This window comes from Mustela putorius, unplaced genomic scaffold, assembly GCF_011764305.1.
Source record: "Mustela putorius furo isolate JIRA1106 unplaced genomic scaffold, ASM1176430v1.1 tig00003846_pilon_pilon_pilon, whole genome shotgun sequence".
Taxonomy (NCBI): domain Eukaryota; kingdom Metazoa; phylum Chordata; class Mammalia; order Carnivora; family Mustelidae; genus Mustela; species Mustela putorius.
In genome coordinates, this window is record NW_025421999.1 from 12,652,770 (window position 1) to 12,678,484 (window position 25,715).

The 25,715-nt window shown below is 38.6% G+C and overlaps 2 protein-coding genes across 8 annotated transcripts in view; both read left to right on the plus strand.

Annotated features, from left to right (window-relative positions):
- TPD52 (tumor protein D52) overlaps positions 1 to 3,032 on the plus strand; it is a 102,457-nt gene extending 99,425 nt beyond the window's left edge. For all 6 annotated transcript variants that reach the window (XM_045063178.1, XM_045063176.1, XM_004774229.3 and 3 more), the window contains one exon: positions 322 to 3,032. In XM_045063178.1, the coding sequence (XP_044919113.1) occupies positions 322 to 441 (120 nt within the window). In that variant the 3' untranslated portion in view covers positions 442 to 3,032. The remainder of the gene's footprint in view (positions 1 to 321) is intronic.
- Positions 3,033 to 5,240: 2,208 nt separating this feature from the next.
- The window catches only part of LOC101690827 (28S ribosomal protein S28, mitochondrial), a 111,267-nt gene continuing 90,792 nt past the window's right edge, over positions 5,241 to 25,715 (plus strand). The window contains exon 1 of one of the 2 annotated variants that reach the window (XM_045063179.1): positions 5,241 to 5,497. In XM_045063179.1, the coding sequence (XP_044919114.1) occupies positions 5,282 to 5,497 (216 nt within the window). In that variant the 5' untranslated portion in view covers positions 5,241 to 5,281. The remainder of the gene's footprint in view (positions 5,498 to 25,715) is intronic. The other variant, XM_004774233.3, reaches the window with a different exon arrangement.

Consider the following 25,715-nt stretch of genomic DNA (forward strand, 5'->3'; position numbering starts at 1 on the left):
GAGAGTAATAGGTCTTTAGAAGTTTTTTGGACAGATTTTCCTGGGAGGAACGATGAGCAGATGGGAAAAAAGAAGATCGGTAGCATCTACCAATCTGAGTATTCCCGCAGAGGACCCTGCACGGCTTTCTGTTTAACTGCGCGGGAACACCGCAGCAGTACTTGTATTCCGCGCCTATATGACCTTCGCTGGGCTAGCAGGTTCCAGATGGATTTGATCCTCAAAGTAAAATTTGAGTTACTTTTTTGCAGAGTCAGCTGAATTTATGTTTCATGATGTCTTGTCCTTTTTGAACTTTTTTTTTTTTTTTTTTTTTTAAAGTCTAAAGTAGGGGGAACCAAGCCAGCTGGCGGGGATTTTGGAGAAGTCTTGAATTCAACGGCAAATGCCAGTGCTGGCGCCCCAGAGCCTCTTCCCGAACAGATGCAGGCGAACCCGTGAGGCCCTCACCTTTGTTCGGCTACCCACTGCCAGATGCTGCAAGCAAGATCCCAAGCACGTCTTGTCAACAGTCGTCGCCGTGAATTTACACCAGATGTGCTTTCACTTAGCTTTACGTATTCATTTGACCAAATAGTTTGTGGGTTGAACAAAATAAAACTATTTTCACTCTCTAATGTGCATTTAAGGGCCCTGATTTAGGAAACACTATTATAAAAAAACAATAACAACAACAACACATGTAATCCCTGGGGATCCTCATTAGAATGATCTAAGAAGCTTCAGGTTATCATACTGCTTTCCTCCTTTACAAAATTGCTGTGGATCTGGGATGCCACTTTGATCTTTGTCTTCAATACGATTTTCTTGTCTCCTTCTTGAACCTCTGCGTATTTGATTGTTAACTAAAATTTTCTTTAAAATTTCCTGAATCCTGGTTATTACAAGTTTTGGCACAATTTTCTTTAGCTCCAAGGGGAGAACGACCAGCTACAGAAAATGTTTCTTGAATAAACATTGTTCTGGTAGAAGGTATCTTGTATCTTGTGTGTCTGAAGACAGCAGACTAAGTATAAATAAATTAGCTCGACTTCCAGTTTGTTACAGTTTGGTAAGTGACGACATGTGTGGCGGTTCAGAGTCCTAGGTGACTTGAGAGCAGAACCCTCACATTCTTGTCACCAATTGTGATAATAACCCATTCAGTGTATTTGTTATTATGCCACTTCTCTTGACTTACTTGTCATGAGACTAAATTTCTAGTTTCAGAGTAGGTTGCAAAATAACATTTTGATTCAGGCTGTCTCCTAATTACCAGTAGGTTGGAATAGGAACACTCATCACCTGTTCCATTCAAAAGCTTGACCATTGTTTAGATCTCAGTAGCTGTAAAAATGCTAAAATCAATCACATTAGGGGGAATGTTGCTGTCTTCATATAATTCATTTAGCACCATTTAAAAATGAGCACACAAAGTTGTATGACTAATATAACTTGAAAAGATTTTATACTAAGGGGTTAGTGGTAACTCCTGAGGATTTAATGCATAAGTGATACTGTAGACATTGCCCCTCTACTTTGAAAAAAATGGCAGGGCTGAATGAACCAAAGCCTCTAGAATTATCTGCATGGAGGCCAAGGTACTTTCTTCTAATTAGTTACTTATTTGTCACTATGACCTTTCATTATTCCGTGTATGGTTATGGCCTATAATGTTGTATTTGTTATTTATCAAGCTGTAATTGTTTTCGTATTGTTTATGCCAAATGTTAATTGCCAAGCTTGGAGTGACCTGAGGCTTTTTTTTTTTTTAAAGCATGACTAGATTTACTTCAGGATAAATTATCTTACGAAAACCAAATTTGAAAAGCCACAAGTGTTGGTTGTTATAAGTAACACGCTGCCATTCTTGATTGCTAGAGTTTTTGTTATAGCATTTTAGATGCAACCAGAAATAATGCTCTATTAAATGTGAAAAGCTTAATAAATTCTGTATATGAGTCGTATAGGTCTCAATATTTATTGTGAGACCAGGGGTCTGGAAACAGCTTGTATTAAATAATCAACTGGTGTCTATGCAAAGAAACAAAACAAAACAAAAAAACAACAAACATAACTTTTTTTTTTTTTTAACTATCTGCTTTAAATCACTGCTTAATGGTGTTAGGCTAACATATATATTATTTCCTTGAAGAGACTTTAAGGCAGTTGCCCAGTTGTTGAAGTGCTGTCCTGGAGGACTGGATCTGTAAAAATTTGTCTTTTTATAGAAATACTGTGGTTACTCATCATAACTGTTAAATTATTTTTTTTCCCAACCAGTCTTTTTTTTTTTTTTAATCACAAAATCCTCTTTTCGTCACATTGTTTTTTGTGTCCTGCCCTGTTACTATCTTTCACCTTTAGCTGAGTGGAATATATTCAGATCTCTGCTTTATAATGAGAAATGATAGACTAAGGAATGGAAAACGGGATGGTACTATGTGGGTACTTGGTGATGGTCATGAAAGAAATTGGGAGAATGGCTTTTCCAGACATCTACCTTTATTTAATTTCAAATGATTTAATCTTTTGCAAAGAACTCTGCATCTTAAAAGTAGTAGTAAAAAGTAGTGAAAGATTGAATTTAGACAAACATATGGAGGTAGAAATACTATTCAAAGTAGTCATTGTGGAAGATTCAATATTATGAATTCACAGATATTTAAGAAATTTGGAACACAGTAATTATTAAAAATACCAGAGAGGTCCTGGTCACGCTATTGAATTTTGTGTTTGACACTGAAAGAAAACAGTAACTTGAGAGTGAAATCTCAGATGTTCAAGTGAACAAGTGTGAAAGAAGGAAATCCCTGAAATTAACCCATGGAGTTTGTGGAAAATAAAGCAAGAGTAAATTCCAAAGTAAATTATGGAAGAGAGAATTCACTGCATTATTCTTTTAGTAATTCAAACTACTGAAATAGAGAAGGAGAAAACACCTTTAATTTGGAATCACTGTTTCTGGATTTGTTTATCATGAAATGCACACTGTATTTTTTTTTTCTTTTTGTATAGTATTTGAAAACAATAAAAATTCTGTAATTTGGGTATGGGTTCTTTTTGTATGTATTATGTGTCAGGGAAAGAGGTGAGTCCATTATTACAACTTTTCTCCAGACACTTGGAAATTTAGATATGGGAAAAAACCCATAAGTAGCTCTCTGGAATTAGTGTATCAAAACTGAACAAGCTACATGTTTATTCTAAGTGACTATTTGGTTTATGTATGTAGAGATGCTGCATAAGGTCCCATGTCAACACCACATGTGTTTCTTTATAGCTTTTAAGACCCAGATGAAAAATCAGATTTTCTTGCCCATACCAAAGAAACATTTGGTGATTAATTTGCGACCGACCTATTGTAATTGGATTAATTATAGAGACTGTGTTGGGTTAGACTTAATATAAAGCAGTTACCACTTTTCAGTAAACCTGCAAACCTTATACAATTAATGTCCATATTATTCAGACTCTGAAATAAAAATGAACTAAAATCAGAATGAGTGGAAACAACTCTTAGTTTATAAGGGGCAGCAAGTACCTACCACTGCCCGGGATTTCATATTTAACATAAATGCTACTTGGTGACTAAATTTCTTGCCAACTCTCATACACAATTTTGATTATGGAGTGAGGTGGTTTGGTAGTGTGATTCTTGTAATTTGGTGGTTTTCCTAGCATACAGTGAAAAACACAACACCAATTTTGTTGGAATATTTGTAAGAGGGTATGATTTTTTGCTTTAACACTCCATTTCACCATGCTTTGTTCTTTTTGGTTTTTAGGATCAATTCTCTAAGCTAATGACTTGGCTTTATAAGTGAGGAAGCTAAATCAACCTTAAATTGATGTGCCAGAGGTCAGGATTACAGTCAGAACTAGAACTAAGGGGTTCATGAGGTCACTGGCCAATGCTCTTTACAATTTACCACTTTTTCCTGAAGGGAAGTATAAGTAGCAATTGCCACAGATAACAAAAATGTCTCGGGTAAGACTTCATTAATGGTCAAAGAAAATAAATGGCTTAAGTGCCAAGAAGGGGAACACCCTGGAGTAGAATCTTTCTTAAGCACCCTCGTGAATTTATGTAAGGATTACCCTAATTGGCTAGTAGTACTAAACTGCGTGGTGCATAAAATTACACACCGTTCCAAGGTTAATGTGGAGAGCATGAGAAGGGGGAGGGTTAGAGGGAGAAGCAGACTCCCTGCCAAGCAAGGGAGCCTGATGGGGGGACTCAATCCGGGGACTCCAGGGTCATGACCTGAGCCGAAGACAGTCGCCCAACCAACTGAGCCACTGAGGCGCCCCTGTAGTCAGATACTACTAAAAAAGGGCTGTGGTCACATAAAAATTACTTCTGTCAAAATACTTGCAAATGAACTGTAAAGGGCCTTGTCATCTCCCCTAAAATAACTGTGGATTAATATAAAACTGATAGAAGATAGATGGACAGCTTAGTTTATCAACACTTGGTTTTGAAAAGGGTGGGCAAATTCTGGGAATTAACATTGACGAGGAAAAGGGAGAAAATCATGAATGAGGGTGGGAGTCTCTGATGCACACTCCGAAATGTAATTACTTAGAAGGAATTGTAGCTACCTACAGGTGACAAAAACGTCTTAGATTAATTTTTGAATGTCAGTGGATCTCAGAAGAGGCTGCAAAAGACAAACCTGGACCCAGGATTTCACACAAGTTCACTGAACCCCACTGTGTGCCCGGTGTCAGGGATCCAACAGCCAAGAGTTTACAAATTTGGGAAAGCAAAGAGAAACGGTGTTAAGTAAACTTAATAGCAATTATGCAATAAGCAATTATAGCAATATTAAGAATGCTAAATGGTGCAAAGGAAACCCGGGGAATCCGACAATGTGTTTGGGGTTCCAGTTCTAAATAAGGTAATCACGGAGAACCTCCTGTCTGAGCAGAGACCCGAAAAACAAGCCTTGCGGCCATCCGGGGTAAAAGCCCATGAGGTGGGGCTAGCACGTCCCAGACGTAATACCAGAATTTGCAGGAGGACAAGGGCCAAACGATGCTCTGAGGAACGAAATTCCTGCAAGTCAAAAACACTTTCCATGAAAAACCTAGCAGATCACAGCCAGTAGAGGACCCCTAGGCACCACCGATATAATTCACCGATTTTAGTATAACCATTTCTCCGCACGCCCGCCTACACAAGCGGCATTACACTCCCGGGTCGCCTGCGCTCCGGCGGAGGGTGGACCATTCGTTGCTCCGCCCCGTGGCCTGCGCGCCTGCGGAGAGGTCCAAGGTCAAAGGTTGCGGAACCGTCATGGCGGCGCTGTGTAGGACCCGTGCCGTCACTGCCGAGAGCCAGCTCCGGCGAGTGTTTCTTCTTTCTCGGCCCTGTCGAGGCGCAGGCACCGAGAGTAGCTCCGGGAGTGAGAGTTCCGATTCCACAGAGCCTAAAATGCGCCAAGGCGGCTTCGCGAGCGCTCTGGAGCGGCATTCGAAGCTGTGGCGGAAGGCGGAGCTCGGGGAGAAGACCGTGAGTGGCGGGAGCTCGCCGGAGACGCGTGGGACCCGGCTGCGGCTGGGGTTTGAGGGGAGCCCGGGCGTGGTGGGTGGCGTGGGAGTCGGGGCGGAGCCTGGGGTAGGGGTGGAGCTAGGATCTGGGGTGTGTCTTGGCCTTGCGGCAGGCTAGTCCGAAGAGAGCTAGGGGTTGGTGTTTTTCTCCATTTGTGGTACTTCTGTGCGGCAGGTACGTGCTGGACCTGCGTTGTCCGCACTCCTTTGCGCCCATCTTCCTGGGTGAGTGCTGGACGGGAAACCAGCAGGGAGCGCTGCCCGTGAGGCGGTCTGGGGCGACTCCTGGGTCTCAGAGACGAAGTGGACTCACACCGGGGAAGGACGGGGTCTCTGCCGGCTAGTTTTTTAGACCCAGGAGGTTCCAGCATGGAGCTTGGCGTCTGGCGTGCAGCGCTCTTTATAAACACTTAATTCAGTGAATAGTTGAAAGAGAATTACTGTCTCTGTGAACTTGAGCAGATGAGTTAACCGGTCAGTGCTTTGCTTTCCTTTTCTGTAAATGACAAAAAAAAAAATTCCACATGTTTCAGGCGATACTTTGTAAAAATAGGGTAGAATTACTGGATAAGTGAAATGGAAGAGATCGGCATAAATAGGAGTCACAGTTTTTTATTAGATTCAATAGACATGAAATTGGATGTTTGGCAGTGTTAAATTATATAAAAATAAACGCTCTCAATTTCTATACGCATTTCTTTGGAGACCAGCACCCAACAGTTCAGAGCCTGGCAGTGTCCTGGATTATAGAAAACTACCAGGAATTTAGTAGTAATTGTTAATAGTTACTAATGGCAAAACTTTCCTAAAATCCAAGGATTAGAAGAAGCCCGTTTTATTAGTTTTCTATTTGCTTCCATAACAAGCTACCACAAGTTTAGTGGCTTAAGACAACACAGGTTTATTATGTTTAGTGCTGTAGGTGAGAAGTCTGATTGATGTGTCAGTGGGCTCCAGTCAAGGTGTTGGAAGGTTTTGTTCCTCTCTGTAGGTTCTGGGTGGGATCTGTTCTTTGCCTTTCCAGCTTGTAGAGGATGGATGCGATCCATGACTTACTGCCCTCCTATCATTTTTAAAGCTAGCAACAGTAGATTGAGTCCTCACATCATATCAGTCTGACCTCTCTTCCAGTTACAAGCCTGTTGTGATTACTTTGAACTCACCCAGATAATGCAGAATAATCTCCCTGTTTTAAAGTTAACCGATTAGCAACCTTAATTCCATGTGCAATTTAATTTTCCTTTGTTATGGAAGGTAACATAATCACAAATTCCAGGGATTAGGATATGGACATATTGGGAAGGGGGGTGCACTTTTGTCTATCATACTTGAGAAAATCATAAAATTCTAAAAGGATGCTGGTGACTGACCTGAAACTGACTAATAGATGGATTTAAATTCATCCTTGGTGGATGTGAAGATTAAGTGTGGTAAAGTAGGAAATGTATAAATATAATTCACATTTGCCTTCCCCAAAATACATTTATAGGTAAGGGATTTCCTTATTTCTCATCTTCCAACATTTCTCACTTACACCCCTTCCTGCATGCTTTATTACCACATTCCAGACACATTCAGAAACCACCAGAAAATAATTCTCAACCGCTGAGTTAATTGTGGCAAGAGTGAAATTACAACATCATAGGTAGACTGTTTGAAACGCCATATGGCGATCATACTTGGGGGTTTCACATGGTTAAAAATGTTTGTTTACTGAAGGAAACAACTAAAGTATTTGAGCATGATCTGGATTCCATTGCCTTCCTTTCCCTTTGGTTTTTCCAAGAGGAGGCTGGAGTGTTTCTTGGAAGTCCAGCACAGCTCTTAGAATTGTTCATTCCAGTTTAGACTGAGTAGAGTCTCTCCGAGCACTTTTTCTTTTCCTAACACAGTTTAGAAAACATTATTTACGAGATGGAGGTTAAATGTATTTGGTTATGGGGTGCCTGGGTGGCTCAGTCAGTTAAGTGTCCGACTCTTGATCTCAGCTCAGATCATGATCTCAGAGTGAATTCGAGCACCAAGGTGGGCTCTTCTTTTAAAAAAAACAACAAACATATTTGTGACTTGCGGTTCACATATTCAAGATTTTTCAACTTTACTGTTTAATGGAAGGAAGGAAAATTCCCTGGAGTGGAGGGTGTTGGGAGGCTGGGTTGTAGTCTCCATTCTAAGAGCTCTTAGCTTTGGAACATTTCCAGTTATGTGGAAACCTTTACTCATTCTTAATTGATGCCACTGACTCCAGTGGTCATTATACTCAGTGGACAGAGTTAACTTCCCAAAGTTGGGCTGTGTAATCAGACTTAATGAGATGCTCTTTTTTGCTTTGCTTGAGAATCTTATAAGCCCTTCTTCACACTGCCTACAAGATTAAATACACATCTCTCCATTACCAGCCTGCTGCCATTCAGGACCCAGTCAGTGCAGCCATCTTACCCATTAATTTTGGGCAAGTTAATTAGCCTATCTTAGTTTGCTTTCTTATCTCAAAGTGGGCATAGTACTCTGGGGTTATGGTGGAGTTTGCATGAAATAATACATTTTTTTAAAAAAGATTTTTTATGTATTTGACAGAGAAGGACACAGTGAGAGAGGGAACACAAGCAGGGGGAGTGGGAGAGGGCGAAGCAGGCTTTCTGCTGAGCAGGGAGCCTGATGTAGGGGTCAATCCCAGGACTCTAGGATCATAACCTGAGCCGAAGGCAGACACTTAACCACTGAGCCACCCAGGCACCCTGAAATAATACATTTGAAATTGCTCTCAGTCCAGGGACTGCTGCAGAGTAAGCTTTAACTTAGTACATTTTAGCTTTGTGTCCTCAGCCATTTCTCCTCCAGTCTCCTGTCTTCAAGGAATAGTTTCACAGAGAGAGATGCTTCCAGGATTGCACAGTTCTTTGAATGAAATCCCACTGCTTTCCTAAATAATTAATAAAAATTAAACTTTAAGTTAAAAAAAATGTACATGCCATTCTGTTTTTTTCTAATTTAAGGTCATTTGTGATCATTAGTATGTTAACTTGTGGTTCCTGAGTAACATGTGCATACTTCAGAATAAAGCTTTTCCTGGCTTTTTACCCCACTAGAATATAAATTTCAAAGGGTAGAGACCTTGTCTGTCTTGTTCTGTTATATCCCCAGCACCTAGCACAGTGATTGACCTTTAGTGGGCACTAATAAGTGTTTGCCAAATGGGTGAATGAGTGAATAGTACACATAGTGCATATTTGAACTTCATTGTACCTGGGCTGTCTTTGTTTTCCTTCTATATTTTTATTTAAATTCTAGTTAGTTAGCATGTAGTGTAGTATGGCTTTTAGGAGGAGAATTTAGTGACTCATCACTTACATCATTACAGGTGCCCGCCTTAATAGCCATCACCTATTTAATCCATCCCCTACTCACCGCCCTCTATCCACCCTCAGTTCTTTATCATTAAGAGTTTCTTATGATTTGCTTTCCCCTCTCCCCTCTTATTTTCTTCCCTTCCCACACATTCATCTGTTCTGTTGCCTAGATTCCTAATGAAATCATTTGGTATTTTTCACTTAGCATAATACACTCTAAACCCATCCTTGCAAATGGCAAGATTTCATTTTTTTTTTTTAAAGATTTTACTTATTTATTTGACAGAGATCACAAGTAGGCAGAGAGGCAGGCAGAGAGAGAGGAAGGGAAGCAGGCCCCCTGCTGAGCAGAGAGCCCAATGTGGGACTCGATCCTAGGACCCTGAGATCATGACCTGAGCTGAAGGCAGCGGCTTAACCCACTGAGCCACCCGGGTGCCCCAATTTCATTGTTTTTGATGGCTGAGTAATATTCCACTATACCACATCTTTATCCATTCATCAGTCATTGGACTTGGGCTCTTTCAGTGGCTTGGTTATCATTGATAATGTTGCTATAAACATTGTGGTGGATGTATCCCTTCCTATCTGTAATTTTGTATCTTTTGGGTAAAAACCTAGTAGTGCAGTTGCTCAATCGTAGGATGGTTCTACTTTTAAGTTTTTGAGGAAGCTCCATTCTGTTTTCCAGAGTGGCTGCACCAGTTTGCACCCTCACCAACAGTGTAGGAGCCTTCCCCTTTTCTCCATATTCTTGCCAACATCTATTGTTTCGTATGTTAATTTTGCCTGGGTTGTCTTTGAATTGAGATGTGTGTTATTGCTCACAAACAGTTGTATAGCTAAGAATAGTACATATTTTAGCATTTACATATTAGCATATCAGTTAGGTGTGCTTGACCAGAATAATAATTGAGGAAGAAACAATTTTAAAAGTAAAGAAACTGAAAATACCAAATTAATTTTAATTAATTAAAGGGTTTATTGGAGTTTTTAGTGGTTTTCTGACTTATATTTATGATGATTAATATGAGCAGTTGAGAGATGTTAAAAGAGATTCAACTTTATGAAGAAACTTCCACTTTTTGAAGTTTCTGGATCTAATGAATTGGAGAGTATCTTGAGTTTACAAGATGAATGAAGTTCATCTTTGTTGTATGGTCAAAATTTTTGAAAAAGTATAAAAATAATATTTGCTTACTGTAAAAAGAAAGTTCAAGTAGCATTGAAGATTATAATGGAAAATGTAAACGCCTCCCATTCCTTTTCCTCACTTTTCAGGCTGGAGAATGTATTTGTTTTGTTTTTGTTTTTGTGTTTGTTTGTTTGTTTGTTTGTTTTATTTTTGAATAGCAAATGAGATCATAGGGAATAATTTGAAAGTGTTTTTGTTGTTGTTGGTGGTGGTTTTTTGGGGTTTTTTTTGAGAACGAGAAAGCAAGGGAGGGGTAAAGGAAGAGGGAAAGAGAATTTAAGCAGGCTTTTTCCAGTGTAGAACCCAACATGGGGCAGGATCTCATGACTCTGAGATGATGACCTGAGCCAAAATTAAGAGTCAAATACTTGGGGTGCCTGGGTGGCTCAGTGGGTTGGGCCTCTGCCTTCAGCTCGGTCGTGATCTCCCGGTCCTTGGATTGGCCCCACATCCGGCTCTCTGCTCAGCGGGGAGCCGTCTTCCCCCGCCTCTCTCTGCCTGTTCTCTGCCTACTTGTGATCTCTGTCTGTCAAATAAATAAAATCTTAAAAAAAACAAAAGAGTCACACGCTTAACTGACTGAGCCACCTTACAGGCACCTGTAAAGATTTGATTTGATTTGATATGATTTTTTTTAATTTATTTATTTATTTGAGAGAGAGAGGAAAAACCGTGGAGGGAGGGGCAGAGGAAGAGGGAGAAGTTGACTCCCTGCTGGGTGCAGAGCCTGTCAGGGGGCTCCATCCCAGGACTCTGAGGTCATGACCTGAGCTAAAGTCAGACACTTAACTGAATGAGCCTCCCAGGGGCCCCTAAAGATTTTATTTTTAAGTAATTTCTACATCCAAACACAAATTGGTTGGTACTGTTTTGAATTATATTATTCCTGTAGAAGAGTATAAGCTCTGGACTCAGTTTTGGTTTGAATCCTGGTTCTTTCGTCATTTACTAGCTGTGTTTTCTTGGGAAATTACTTAATATCTCTATATCTTCTTTTCCTTTTTCTTGAAAAAATACTTTTTCATGAGGTTGTTATGAGATTAAATGAATTTATTGTTTAAACACTTAGCATAGGGGCACCTGAGTGGCTCAGTGGGTTAAGCCACTGCCTTCGGCTCAGGTCATGATCCTGGAGTCTCGGAATCGAGTCCAGCATCGGGCTCTCAGTTCTGCAGGGAGTCTGCTTCTCCCTCTGACCTTCTCCCCTCTTATACTCTCTCTCTCTCTCAAATAAATAAGTAAATAAATATCTTTAAATAAAAATAAATAAATAAACACTTAGCACAAATGCCTGGTGCTTAGTAAGCACTCAGTATAGTTTAGTTGCTATTCCTGAGAGTTGCTGCTTTTAGGTAAGTATAACTAGGAATATTTTCCTTATTATATATGTGTAATGTATATTACACATTATATATATATAATTATTATTACCTCATTGAAAAAAATTTGCTTGGTATTCCATGGTATGGATGTAGCATAATTGATTTAACCAGGCCTTCATTAATGAGCTTCTAGGTGGTTTTCTGTTTTGTTGTTCTTTTTTTTTTTTAAATACAGACTGTGCTGCAGTGAGTATTTACATATTTTTTGCATGCTTATGGGATATATGCTAGATCGAAGTATCCAGGCAATTGAGGGTGTTTTTTTTTTTTTTTTTAAGATTTTATTTATTTATTTGACAGAGATAGTGAGAGAGGGGACACAAGCAGGAGGAGTGAGAGAGGGAGAAGCAGGCTTCCCACTGAGCAGGGAGCCTGATGTGGGTCTCGATCCCAGAATCCTGGAATCATGAGGCAGACACTTAATGACTGAGCCACCCAGGAACCCCCAGTTTGAGTTTTGATAGACAAACCTGTTTGTACCACCTCCCTCTTAGAGCACATGACAATGCCTGTTTCCTCACCTCTATCCATGTGGGATATTTTTTTCCCATGTGGGGTATTTATGGATATTGAGCTGTCAAAACAAAATACAGAAATTGGGAACTAGGGTTGTTATTCCTCACCACTGATACCAACTTGTGCTTTTTAAAAATTAATAATTATTTTAATTAACATATAATGTATTATTTGCCCCAGGGATACAGATCTTTGAATTGTCAGGCTTACACACTTCAGAGCACTCACCATAGCATATACCCTCCCCAATGTCCATAACCCAACAACCCTATCCCTACCCCCCCACTCCCAGCAACCCTCCGTTTGTTTTGTGAGATTGAGTTTCTTTTGGTTTGTCTCCCTCTCAATCCCATCTTGTTTCATTTTTTCCTTCCCTATCCCCCAAACCCCCCACTCTGCCTCTCAACTTCCTCATACCAGGGAGATCTTATGATAATTGTCTTTCTCTGATTGACTTATTTCGCTAAGCATAATACCCTCTAGTTCGATCCACGTCGTTGCAAATGGCAAAATTTCATTTCTTTTGGTGGCTGCATAATATTCCATTGTATGTATGTGTATTCCATTCCATAATATTCCATTGTATGTATGTGCATATGTATATGTATGTGTATATATGTATATGTACACATACATATACATATGCACACACACACACACACACACCACATCTTTATCCATTCATCTGTTGATGGACATCTAGGTTCTTTCCATAATTTGGCTATTGTGAACATTGCTGCTATAAACATTTGGGTGCATGTGCCTTTTCGGATCACTACATTTGTATCTTTAGGGTAAATATCCAGTAGTGTGATTACTGGGTCATAAGGTAGCTCTATTTTCAACTTTTTGAGGAACCTCCATGCTGTTTTCCAGAGTGGCTGCACCAGCTTGCATTCCCACCAACAGTGTAGGAGGGTTCCCCTTTCTCCGTATCCTCCCCAGCATCTGTCATTTCCTGACTTGTTAATTTTAGCCATTCTGACTGGTGTGAGGTGGTGTCTCGTGATTTTGATTTATATTTCCCTGAAGCCGAGTGATGTTGAGCACTTCTTCATGTGTGTGTTGGCTATTTGGATGTCTCTTTGCATAAATGTCTGTTCATGTCCTCTGCCCATTTCTTAATTGGATTATTTGTTCTTTGGGCGTTCATCTTGTGCTTTTTATGAAAATAACTGCATTTTCACATTTTTTTGACTTCATAATAAGCAAATGCTCTAAATTTGAACCATAAAATAGACTTATCCTAACAAAATACTACTTTTATGACATATATTTTGGGGCTCTATGTAATTTTTATCTATGCATGGTTTCTGCTCAAAAATTTTTCTGTGTGGAAATAAATAGTTCACTGTTACCCAAACAAATCATTGTTTCTTTATCTTTGCTCTTTCCCCAGGAATTAGTTTCCCTGCCTGCAAATTCTATTATAAAAATCATCTCTTCCATTAGGTGTTTATTGTCTCATTAACCAGACGAAACTCCTTTCGAATGTCCTGAAGCTTTGTTTTATATTCCCTTTATGGTACACACACAACTCTTAAGTTATATTGAAGTCATTTAAGAACTCGTTCTATCCTGTGTTTTAGATTGTAGTTCCTGGAGATCAGGGATCATTTTTTATTCACCCTTTATATACGTTAGGGGTTGGATATATATTTGTTGATTTATATTTGTTGATTTATATTAGTATTAAGCCTGTACATTTATAATATCTTGGTTGGCCAACTACTGGATTTAACAATATATATGTATAGTCAACTATATAGGTTGAAATTTTACCTGTTGATTTCATTCTTATCCTTAGAGTGCTGACTTCAGTGTGTGTATGCGCACCTTGGAAGTAAGTGATTCTCAGTACGAGCCAGGCAGGTTTTATCCTCCAGAGGAAACTTCCCCTGCAGACAGGAATTTAATGAAGGCTGTTCATCATGAAATACTTATCCTAAGATTTCACTGAATCTACTAGCTAAAGGAATCTCAAATTTAAATGACCTGAAATGCCATTGTTTGGTATGCGGGTTTGTAGGTGCCATATTCATTCCATGCTCACTTACCCATTTCTGTTTTTCTTTGGTTTATTACCTTTATTACTGGTTTACACAGCTATCTCTTCAATTAGTTTTTTATTTGTTCGGTTTTTCAGGGTAGGGACCAGTTCCTCTCACTTTTGTAACCAACATAACACATTCTTATGTTTAGAGGACTAGGTAGGTATGTGCTAAGTATATTTTTTTAACTTAGATACTTTTCCCTCTTTTTTAAATTTAAATTTAAATTTTTAATTTTTTAATTTTTTTAAAGATTTTATTTATTTATTTGACAGAGAGAGAGAGAGAGATCACAAGTAGGCGGAGAGGCAGGCAGAGAGAGGGGGAAGCAGGCTCCCTGCTGAGCAGAGAAGCCAATTTGGTGCTTCATCCCGGGACCCTGGGATCATGACCTGAGCTGAAGGCAGAGGCTTAACCCACTGAGCCACCCAGGCACCCCCTCTTTTTTTTTTTTTAAAGAAATACTTTAAAACCTCTGATGCTCTTGTGTCACTTAGACAATAGAGATTTGTAAATGTGTTAATAAGTCAACTGAAGCTCTGCAATAGCAGATGACCTATTTTATAGCCACAAGGTGGCAATAGTTGAGCAAATAATTGGTTTTCTGCTTTGTGACTAATACTCTTTCTTAACGGTAGAGGGTAGCATATGACTTTTCAGCACATTGGAAAATGGTTTGCAAGGCACTACACAGTAGAACATTTTATTCTTTTAAGATAGAGAATAACATTTTACTATTTTAGTTTATGTAGAATACTGGTGTTACAAGACAGTTTATAGTTTTATTTTAGCAATATATTAGGTTTCATGCAGATTTTTAAAAATGTTATTTTTCACTTTTTCATGGATATTTCTTATTGATATTTTTTATTTCAAGATGCTGGAATGTTCCAGAAGGCAGAATATATGAATCAGATATTTTATCCTTTCAGAACACTAGAAAAATCCAACATAAAGCTTATTTAAAGGATTTGTTTTAATATGAAGGGGAAAATTCTTATTTTTAGTGTAAGTTTTAAGCCTACTAAGTTCATATAGTAGCAATATTCTACAGTTTTATTTAACTTGTTTTCTCACTATTTTATATTGACAACTTTAAAAATTATCCTAATGCTTTAAAAAGGAATTATGTAAAAGTATGTTGAAAAATATTTATGGTTTTAGCTGTGGTGCCAGCTGGTTTTTACATTATGAAATTCTAGGTGAGTTATCCCTAAGTTTGTAAGAAAAATCTTTTGAGGTCTTTAGTTTCACAGTGGAGTCTTAACATTTTCAAAGCATATTTAAAGAAAATTACCAGTTAATATAAAAATGTTAAAAAAGTGAATTGAGGTAGGTATAAATCTCTAGGGAAAAGTCAACATCCGTAATATAAATAATACTATACATTTCCTAAAAGAAAAGATAAATATAATCTGAATATATCCTGTAGGTATTTTGTTTCATGGATGGTCATATGATATGATCATACCCTGTGAGAGTCTTTTATGACTTCCCAAGTCAGTATTAACTTAGTGAATCTTTATTAATCAGAAATCTCCATTCTTTTAAGGTGTTTGGGTTTTATTTTTCTTTTAAAGATTATATTAAAATTTCCTCTTTTAATTATATACTAATTTAGAAAATGTTTTAAAGTGTTTTTTAAGACTTTATTTCTCCTTTTTTTTTTCTTTTTTTAAAGTAGCTCCATACCCATTGTGGAGACTACCGTAGAGCTTGAACTCAGCAGCCTGAGATAAAGACCTGAGCTGGGATCAAGAGTCGGACATTTAACTGACAGAGCCACCCAGTGCGCCAAAGAGTTTTTTATTTTAAGTAATTTCTCACAACCCCAAGATCAAGAGTCACATGCTGTACCAACTGAGCCAGCCAGGCGTTCCTGTAGTGTAATATTTTTAATAAAATGACTATGCCCCTTAAGTTTGTTTTTATCTGTTGGCATTAAATAATAAAGGAAATAAAGGAAACTATCATAGTTGAGTGGAACGTGGTTTGTAGGGATTTGGGAATAAAACTAAACAGTTGATTCTTTTTGGGTTTTGCCTTGTTTTTTTCAAGCATTCTGTTCTTGGCCACTGGCAGATAATGAATGGTGGACTTCATTCTCAGAAGTCAGCAGTTCAGCAGCTCCTCTCTGGTCAGTTACCCAAATTGAAATGTTGGGTTCTATCAGAAAAGATATGTGTACACTAGTGCACAGTGTTTATCCCAGAGAGATGAAAACTCATGTTCATATAAAAACTTGTACATAAATGTCCATAGCAGCTTTATTTGTAATAGCCAAAAACTGGAAATAGCCCAAGTGTTCTCCAGCTGTTGAATGATAAAGCCAACTGTGGTCCATCCATACTATGGAATACTACTTAGAAGGAAAAAGGAACAAACAATTAATACACAGAACAACTTGAATGATTCTCAGGAGTGTTATGCTGAATGAAAAAAGCCGGTTTAAGACTGTTGGTGACATTCTTGAAATCCCAGAATTATTGAGATGGAGAAGAGATCAGTGGTTGCTAAGAGTTAGAGGTAGGGGTGGTGGTCAGAAGGAAGATGGGGAGTTACAGAAGGGCAACACGAGGGATCTGTGCAGTGAAGGCACTGTCCTGTAACTGTGGTTAATACGTGAGTCTTCACATGGGATAAAGTTGTGAAGAACTAAATATACATACAAGTAATTGCATATAAAACTGGTAGAATCTGAATATTATTGGTGAATTGTATCAATGTCGGTTTCCTGGTTGTGGTATCTTATATGATCTTAGATGTTAACCTTGAGAGAACTGGGTAAAAGGTTGGAAGGGATCTCTATGTATTATTTCTTTTAATCACATGGGAATTTACAATGATCTCAAATAGAAAGTTTTTTTTTTTTTTTTTTTTTTGTTGTTGTTTTTAAAGATTATTTCACTAGTCTGCCAGGCCCAGCACTGGTAAGATCAGTGAATTCCATAGTCATGAGCCCATTATCACACATCATTTCTTATAAAATGATTTCTTTGGTTAGAAGCTGCTGTGTAGAATACCAGGACAATGAATAAGGGAGTCTCTAAGTCTTGACCGAAGCTTTGTGGGTAGGAAAGGCAAATCTACATTTAGAGTAAGTGTTTATTCCAGTGATCATATATCACTGTCCTTTCGATATAGAATGGCCCACTGTAACCTGCAGCCAGGTAGCCATATGATAATTTCAGGGAATGATGCTATATTGGAAGCTTGCTATTGGTCTCTCCTGTTGGCAGATTGGTCATTTAGCAGTGGCTATAGCTAAATCAGTATGAGTCAGTGTTTCTGAATGTTTCTGAATCCATGTGTAACCTCCATCATAAAAATTCAGGGACTTGCCACCTTGGTGAAATTTTTCATTGGCTAACAGTCTGGGACATGTTGAGATACCCCCTCTACCACTGAGACAGAAGCACATCCCTGCTGCTGAGCGGCTTTTATTTTGAGTCCATTTGTGGGGACAGGAATAGCTGGGGAAGGAAATTGGCATCCATAGGACCGATTATCATCCCCTGATTATTCACATTCCTTCTGCTGAAGAAATCATTACATGTGACTGATTTATTTTCTCACTCTGCCCATTCAGGGAAAACCGTCCACATATCTCTTTCCCAGACCTTGTCTTGTCATCTATTTCTCATTCATGTCCCTTCTAAATCCCTGACCATCCAGCAAAATCATTAGTCACTTTACACAAATTACTATAGATCTGTATTTTAGACTGTCTTTCCTTCCAGGCAAAGCCATCAAGTACACTGCTCACAGTTCTGCCCACTGGGGGGCTGTTCTTTTACCACTGTCCTTCAGGACCGCTCCAACTCTGCATTATGATTCGCCTAGAGAGGTCTGGCAAAGTCTCCATTCTACATCTCTTTCTGCTACAGAAACTTGAAACACTACCACATCTGCCAGGTCATAAACCCCAAGTGATAGAGTAGCTTGCCTGGTAGTCTGGGCCTATTGCAGAGCTTTGTCTTCTTCTGAGCACCCCCCTCAAAACTGGCTGCTTTTTGTGTTACTTTGGTGAAAGGGTTGGAGAAGAATGTCCAAATAAGGTATTTGTTGCCTCCAAAATCCAAAAAGACCCAGTAAGTACTGTGCGTTGTTCTTAGTGGGAAAAATGGGCATCTTGACATGTCCCAGACCACTGGCCTCCTAGGAATTTCACCAAGGCCCAGCATTTTTGTGAGACTTACTTCCCACCCTCCGGAATACATGTGTCTAGAGTAGTTGCAGTTTTCTGCTTCCGGGTCCAATAGGTTTGTGTGACACACCAACACAATATCCAGTGGAATGAAATGGCAAAGTCCTTGTCGACCAGTTTGACACAGAGCTGGTGAATTGGTATAACCCTGAGGTGTGTAGTCTTTATTAGCAGATCTAGAAAAAGAAAGCATTTTTCAGATCAGTTAGTACATACCAGGTGCTGGGGGAGATTCCCTCCAGCCTTGAAATCACATCTGGAACAACAGCTGCAGTGGGAGTTACCACTTCATTAAGTTTGTGATAATAAATTGCCATTATCTAGGACCTGTTGGTTTTCTACAGGGCCACATAGGCAAGTTAAGTGGGGATGTGGTAGAAATCACCAGCCCTGTATCTTCTAGGTCCTTGGCACTAATCCTTGCGGTGCCTCCAGGAATGTAGTATTGCCTTCAATTTACTTGTACTTTAGGTAGGAGAAGTTCTGGTATTTTCCACTTCTCCTTTCCTACCTTAATAGCCCTCACTCCACAGATTAAGGAACTAAGGTGGGCATTCTGCCAGTTGCTGAGTAAATCTATTCCCATTATGCATTCTAGAACTGAAGAGATAACCACAGTGAGTTCAGGGAATGGGCCTGAGCTCAAACTCCCATTAATCATATGACTCCTCCTCCCACCCACTCCCCCTCTCCCTCGCCCCGCCCCCACCATAAGCCTCTATTCTGAGTGGAAGCAAATTGAGTCTTTAAGAGTCTTTAAAAAAAAATTGGACAGACAGAGATTACAAGTAGGCAGAGAGAGGCAGGCAGAGAGAGAGAGGAGGAAGCAGGCTCCCTGCTGAGCAGAGAGCCCAATGCGGGGTTCTATTCCAGGACCCTGGGATCATGACCTGAGCCGAAGGCAGAGGCTTTCACCCACTGAGCCACCCAGGTGCCCTTGCAGTGCATTTTTTAGCAGATTCCTGAAAACATGTTTTGACCATCGAGTTTGTTAAACATTGGAACATGGGTAACAGAAAAGGGTGGTGCCTTGGATAGATGGAAATTGATTTCAGAAATGTCTTTTTAGAATAGTCAGGAAATACATCCATCCTATTTATTTGGCTTCCAGGAACTAAGATAATATATTCATGTAAACTTTTTTAATAGTGAACATAGCAGATATCTCCTTTTCTGTCTCAAAGTAGAGCAAAGAAGACAAACATTTGATAATTGATTTTAAATGTGATGACTGTTATTAAAGAAGTTGCATAGTACTACAACTAGAAGATATAATACTAAGTGAAATAAGTCAGAGAAAGACAGATACCGTATGATTTCACTTATGTGGAATTTGAGAAACAAAACAAATGAACAAAGAAAAAAGAGACAAAAAACCCCCAAACAAACCCAGATTCTTAAATACAGAGAACAAAGTGGTGGTTGCCAAAAGGGAAGTGGGTGGGGGTGGGGAAAACAGATTTGTGGGACTAAGAGTACGCTTACCATGATGAGCACTGAGTAATGTATAGAACTGTTGAATCATTACATGGTGTACCTGAAACTAATATGGCACTGTATGTTAATTATACTTCAATTAAAAGAAAGAAACTGTATAGGATCTTAGAACATGACATTTAATTCAGTTTTAGAAGTGTCTGATATCCCAGAATGGTTGAAAGTACAGTTCTGTGTATATATCTCCATGCCTTATCTTTTGGTCAGGCAACTTCTGTCTTATTAGAAACCTTTAAAGCATCCTTTGGTCCCAGATTGTGTCCATCTCTCCACTTGCCTCCCAGCATCTGTGAGGGTGTGGCTCAAGCTCATATCAGAGAGAGGGACAGACAGCCACTGATTATCCAGCCTCCTCCTGTAATTCCGTTTCTCCCTGTTGAACATAATTATTCTCCTGCTACTATGGTGTATCTCTATTATAGAGATTTCTAAACTTTTTTTTTCCTTATCATGCCTCTTCACTAAGAAATCGTTGAGCAGGGGCACCTGGGTGGCTCAGTGGGTTAAAGCCTCTGCCTTTGGCTCAGGTCATGATCCCAGGGTCCTGGGATCAGCCCCACATCCGGGCTCTCTGCTCAGCAGGGAGCCTGCTTCCTCCTCTCTTTCTGCCTGCCTCTCTGCCTACTTGTGATCTCTGTCTGTCAAATAAATAAATAAAATCTTAAAAAAAAAAAAAAGAAAAGAAATCGTTGAGCATATGTTCCAATATGTACTAGGAATTTGTCCTCATTTATAATGTTTATTACTTTAGAAAACCCTTTTTATATTGTAGAATATTTAAGAATTCCTATTAATAAAATTTTTAGTTATCAAATCCATTTTTTTTCTTTTACAAATGAGAAGACAAATTTAAGACCTACAAGTTCCTCAAGATTTTTTAGCTATTTATTGGCAGAGTTGGTCATAAAACTGAAGTTTCTTGAGTATTTCTGTTATTCTGCTGTATGTTTTCTTTAAGTTTTAAAATAATGTCCTATCTACTTTTTAGCTTCCAAAGCAGCTTGCATTTAAGAATCACTGTTTAGGGGCGCCTGGGTGGCTCAGTGGGTTAAGCTGCTGCCTTCGGCTCAGGTCATGATCTCAGGGTCCTGGGATCGAGTCCCACGTCGGGCTCTCTGCTCAGAAGGGAGCCTGCTTCCCTCTCTCTCTCTCTCTCTCTCTGCCTGCCTCTCCATCTACTTGTGATTTCTCTCTGTCAAATAAATGAATAAAATCTTTAAAAAAAAAAAAAAAAAAAAAAAAAAAAAAAAAAAAAAAGAATCACTGTTTAGCCATATTATGTAGTTTTGAATAGCAGGTATGGTACTTGCCTGTAAAGTGTGGTAGTTGGACTAGTTGATATTTCATGTTTCTTTTAGCACTAATAGCCTCTAATTCCAAGCTATACATTAAATGTCCTCATATGCATGAAAGTTATATATAGTTAATATACATTGAAACTTTAATGCAAATGACAGTACAAACAAAAGGTTGATACCCAGGATCTATAATGAACTCCTCAAACTCAACACACACAAAACAGGCAATCATATCAAAAAATGGGCAGAGGATATGAACAGAGACTTCTCCAGTGAAGACATACAAATGGCTATCAGACACATGAAAAAATGTTCATCATCACTAGCCCTCAGGGAGATTCAAATTAAAACCACATTGAGATATCACCTTACACCAGTTAGAATGGCCAAAATTAACAAGACAGGAAACAACATGTATTGGAGGGGATGTGGAGAAAGGGGAACCCTCTTACACTGTTGGTGGAAATGCAAGTTGGTGCAGCCTCTTTGGAGAACAGTGTGGAGATACCTCAAGAAATTAAAAATGGAACTTCCCTATGATCCTGCAATTGCACTCCTGGGAATTTACCCCAAAGATACAGATGTCGTGAAAAGAAGGGCCATCTGTACCCCAATGTTTATAGCAGCAATGGCCACGGTGGCCAAACTATGGAAAGAACCAAGATGCCCTTCAATGGACGAATGGATAAGGAAAATGTGGTCCATATACACTATGGAGTATTATGCCTCCATCAGAAAGGATGAATACCCAACTTTTGTAGCAACATGGACGGTACTTGAAGAGATTATGCTGAGTGAAATAAGCAGAGAGAGTCAATTATCATATGGTTATTTGTGGAGGATAACAAATAGCATGGAGTACATGGGGAGTTAGAGAGGAAAAGGGAGTTGGGGGAAATTGGAAGGGGAGGTGAATCATGAGAGACTATGGACTCTGAAAAACAATCTGAGGGGTTTGAAGTGGTGAGGCGGGTGGGAGGTTGGGGTACCAGGTGGTGGGTATTACAGAGGGCACGGATTGCATGGAGCACTGGGTGTGGTGAAAAAATAATGAATACTGTTATGCTGAAAATAAATAAATTTAATTTAAAATAAATAAATAAATTTAAAAAAGAATACATGGACTTCACATCCTAGATTTTTTATAATAAGTAATACAAAGAAAAATTAGTCCTATGTAGAAATTATTAGTTAGCACTTGATATGTTTATTTTGAAGAACTAATATCTCTATATAATGTCACTGTAAATGTGTAAATTTATGTTAGTATGTACATAAATATGTGTACCATTATTTCTTTTTTAAAAAGATTTATTTATTTATTTTGGCAGGGTATGATGGGGGTAGAAGGGCAGAGGGAGTAGACACTCCACTGAATGTGGAGCTGATATGGGGGCTCGGTCTCATGACGCTGAGATCATGAGCTGACTGAAATCAAGAGTCTGATACTTAACCGACTGAGGCACCCAGGTGCCCCTTTGCACCGTTATCTTTAACTACCTATCAGATAGCCAGTATTCCCTGAAATTTTATGGGTATCATGAACTCATATGTGCAAAACTAACTAACTCTTACTGTACTGCTCTTACACCTCATTCATGGCTGCCTTTCTGCCTTACTTTCTGTAGCCAGTTGGAGGTCAAACATCTCCTGTGCTATTTGGTAAATGTCTCTTTTTTCCTTAGGCTATATTCCTATGGCCACTGCTTCGGTGTAAGTCCTTTATCATCTCTATCCTAGCTAACTGGAGGAGACTCTTAATAGTTCACTTTTCATTTTCCCTCTCTCTCTGGTCCATCTTATATACAGCTATCAAAGTTTTCTTTTTAAAACAAGGAACAAGTACTGTTACCCCATTAATGGCACACCTCTTTTGAATCCAATGCCACTTAGCCTACAGTACAAGACTCTTTACAACGTAATGTGAGGGTAAAAGTTGTTTACAGCAAGTTTTTGGCCCCTAATGTCCGTTATCATGTTGGCATAACTCTGTATTCCCTACCATTTTACATATTTTTACATCAAGGTTCGAATAGAGCCTGGTACATGACAGGCACTCAATACTGAACACATTTAATAAAATAAATTAAAGTGATACTGTTTGCTATATTTGTAATCCCTTCACCTTCCCCCATTCCACCAGGACAGTCCTGTTCAACTTTTAGGCCTCAAAGGGAAAAAATGGTACAGTAGAATAACAGGGATACTTAGGGAATCTGAATTCTGTGACTAATTCTTAAAGGAAACAGTCACCTCTAAGGTACCTGTTTTATCTATTACAACTTATAGCTTTATAGAAATATTTTCCATAACCAGGGTTAGACTGAACTCCATGGTATACCCAGTGGGTGACTGTGTGTCTACAGCCTGTGCTGTCTGCATCAGCATAAAAGGAGTTCACAATGTTGTTGTCAATGTGGATTGAGGCTACATTTATTATTTTTAGACAACATTTGACAAGTAAATGAGGAATTCAGAAATGGTTCTTGATTATGATTTTTGAAGGAGAGCTTGTCTGATTACTTGACATAGCATCCAAATAGAATAGTAAGTGTACAATTTAAAAACAAATTCAGGTTAATCCAAGGGTCTTAGGCTTGTGGTAAAATTATTTCACTTACAGAAAATACATTGACTTCTACTGTGAAATGAAGCAAAAATAATGGAACATAAAACAGTATTTAAAATTCAAACAGTATTTGAATTTAAAATCTCTTTTAAAATATAATTATTCATACCCTGAATAGCCAAAGCAATCTTGGAAAAAAAAAAAAAAAAAAAGAACAAACCTGGACACACCAGTGTCTGGTTTCAAACTATATTACAAAGCTATAGTAATCAAAACAGTATGTTATGGGCATTAAAAACAGACAGACCAATGGGACAGAATAGAGAGCTAGAAATAAACCCACACATAGATGTTTAGTTAATTTATGGCAAAAGAGACAAGAATAAACAAGGGAAAGGGATAGTCTCTTTAGGAAATGGTGATGGAAAACTGTACAGCCACATGCAAAAGACTGAAACTTGACTACTGTCTTTCAGCATACACAAAAAAGTAACTCAAAATGTATTAAGGACTGTGAACCCATAAATCTCCTAGAAGAAAACATAGGTGGTAGCCTCCTTGACATAGGTCTTGGTGATAATTTTTTGAATTTGACACCAAAGGGAAAAACAGCAAAAGCAAAAATAAACAAGTGGGACTACATCAGACTGAAAAGTTTCTTATAGCAAAGAAAGGAAACCATCAGCACAATGAAAGTCATCCTACTAAATGGGAGAAAAATATTTACAAGTCCTATGTCTGATAAGAGGCTAATATTCAAAATATATAAAGAACTCGTATAACTCAATAGCATTCTAAATTCTAAATAGACATTTCTAAATTCTAAATAGACATTTCTCTAAAGAAGACATATGGTTGACCCACAAGTATATGAAAAAATGCTCATCATAGTCAATCATAAGGGAAATACAAAGCAAAACTACAGTGAGATATTGCTAGCTATTATCAAAAAAATAAGAAATAACAAGTGTCGTGAGGATGTAGAGAAAAGGGAACCCTGTACACTGTTAGTGGCATTGTAAATTGCTACAGCCACTGTGGGAAAAAAAACGGCACAGAGGTTTCCAAAAAAACATTAAGAGTAGAACTACCATATGAGCCAGCAATTTTGTTTCTGGTGTTTATCTGAAGAAAGTAAAAACATGAACTCAAAAAGATGTATGCACCCCCATGTTCATAGCAGCCTTATTTATAATAGCCAAGATATGGAGACAGCCTAAGTTTCCTTTGATGGATAAATGAAAAAACTGTAGTATGTATATGTACAGATACATATACATATTGTATACATATATGTGTATGTATATATAATGGGTATTGTTCAGTCATGAAAAAGAAGGAAATCTTGCCATTTGCAACAACATTGATAGACCTTGAGGGCATGATGCTAAGTGGAATAAGTCAGACAGAGGCAGACAAATATGTATGATCTCACTTACATGTGGAATCTGAACAAACAAAAAATAAAAACAAAGCTCATAAGAAAAAAAGCTCGTAGATACAGAGAACAGATTAGGAGTTCCCAGAGGTGGGATGGGGGGTGGGGGAGTGTATGGGGTCAGAAGCTACAGACTTAAAAAATAGGTCAAGGTAATGCAACATGTTGACTATAGTTAATAATACTGTGTCATATATTTGAAAGTTCTAAGAGACCAGATCTTAAAAATTCTCATCACAAGAAAAAAAATTATATTGTAAGTATATATGGTGATGGATGTTAACCAGGCTTATTGTGGTGATCATTTCACGGTGTATCTAGATAACACATCATTATGTTATATACCTGAAACTTTTATAATGTCATCATATTATATGTTGATTGTGCTTCAGTATAAAAATAATTATTCATAATTTTATGAAATTTCTGTTTTAATTGGACCATGGCTTCAACTGAAAGTCTTCCAAAGGTGGTGATGGGAGAGAAAGACGAGGAGGAGGAAAAGGAAGGAGAGAGAGGAAGGAGGGGCTGTCAACCACCGAAGTGGGGTGATGAGAAAGCAGATTATAGGAAGAAGAGGAAAAGACCGTCTTTGACTGCAAGCAGGATGAGACCCAGAAGCTGATACTCTCCTTTGTCTTTGAGCAGTGCTCTTTTCAGCTACTCTGGTCAGAGCC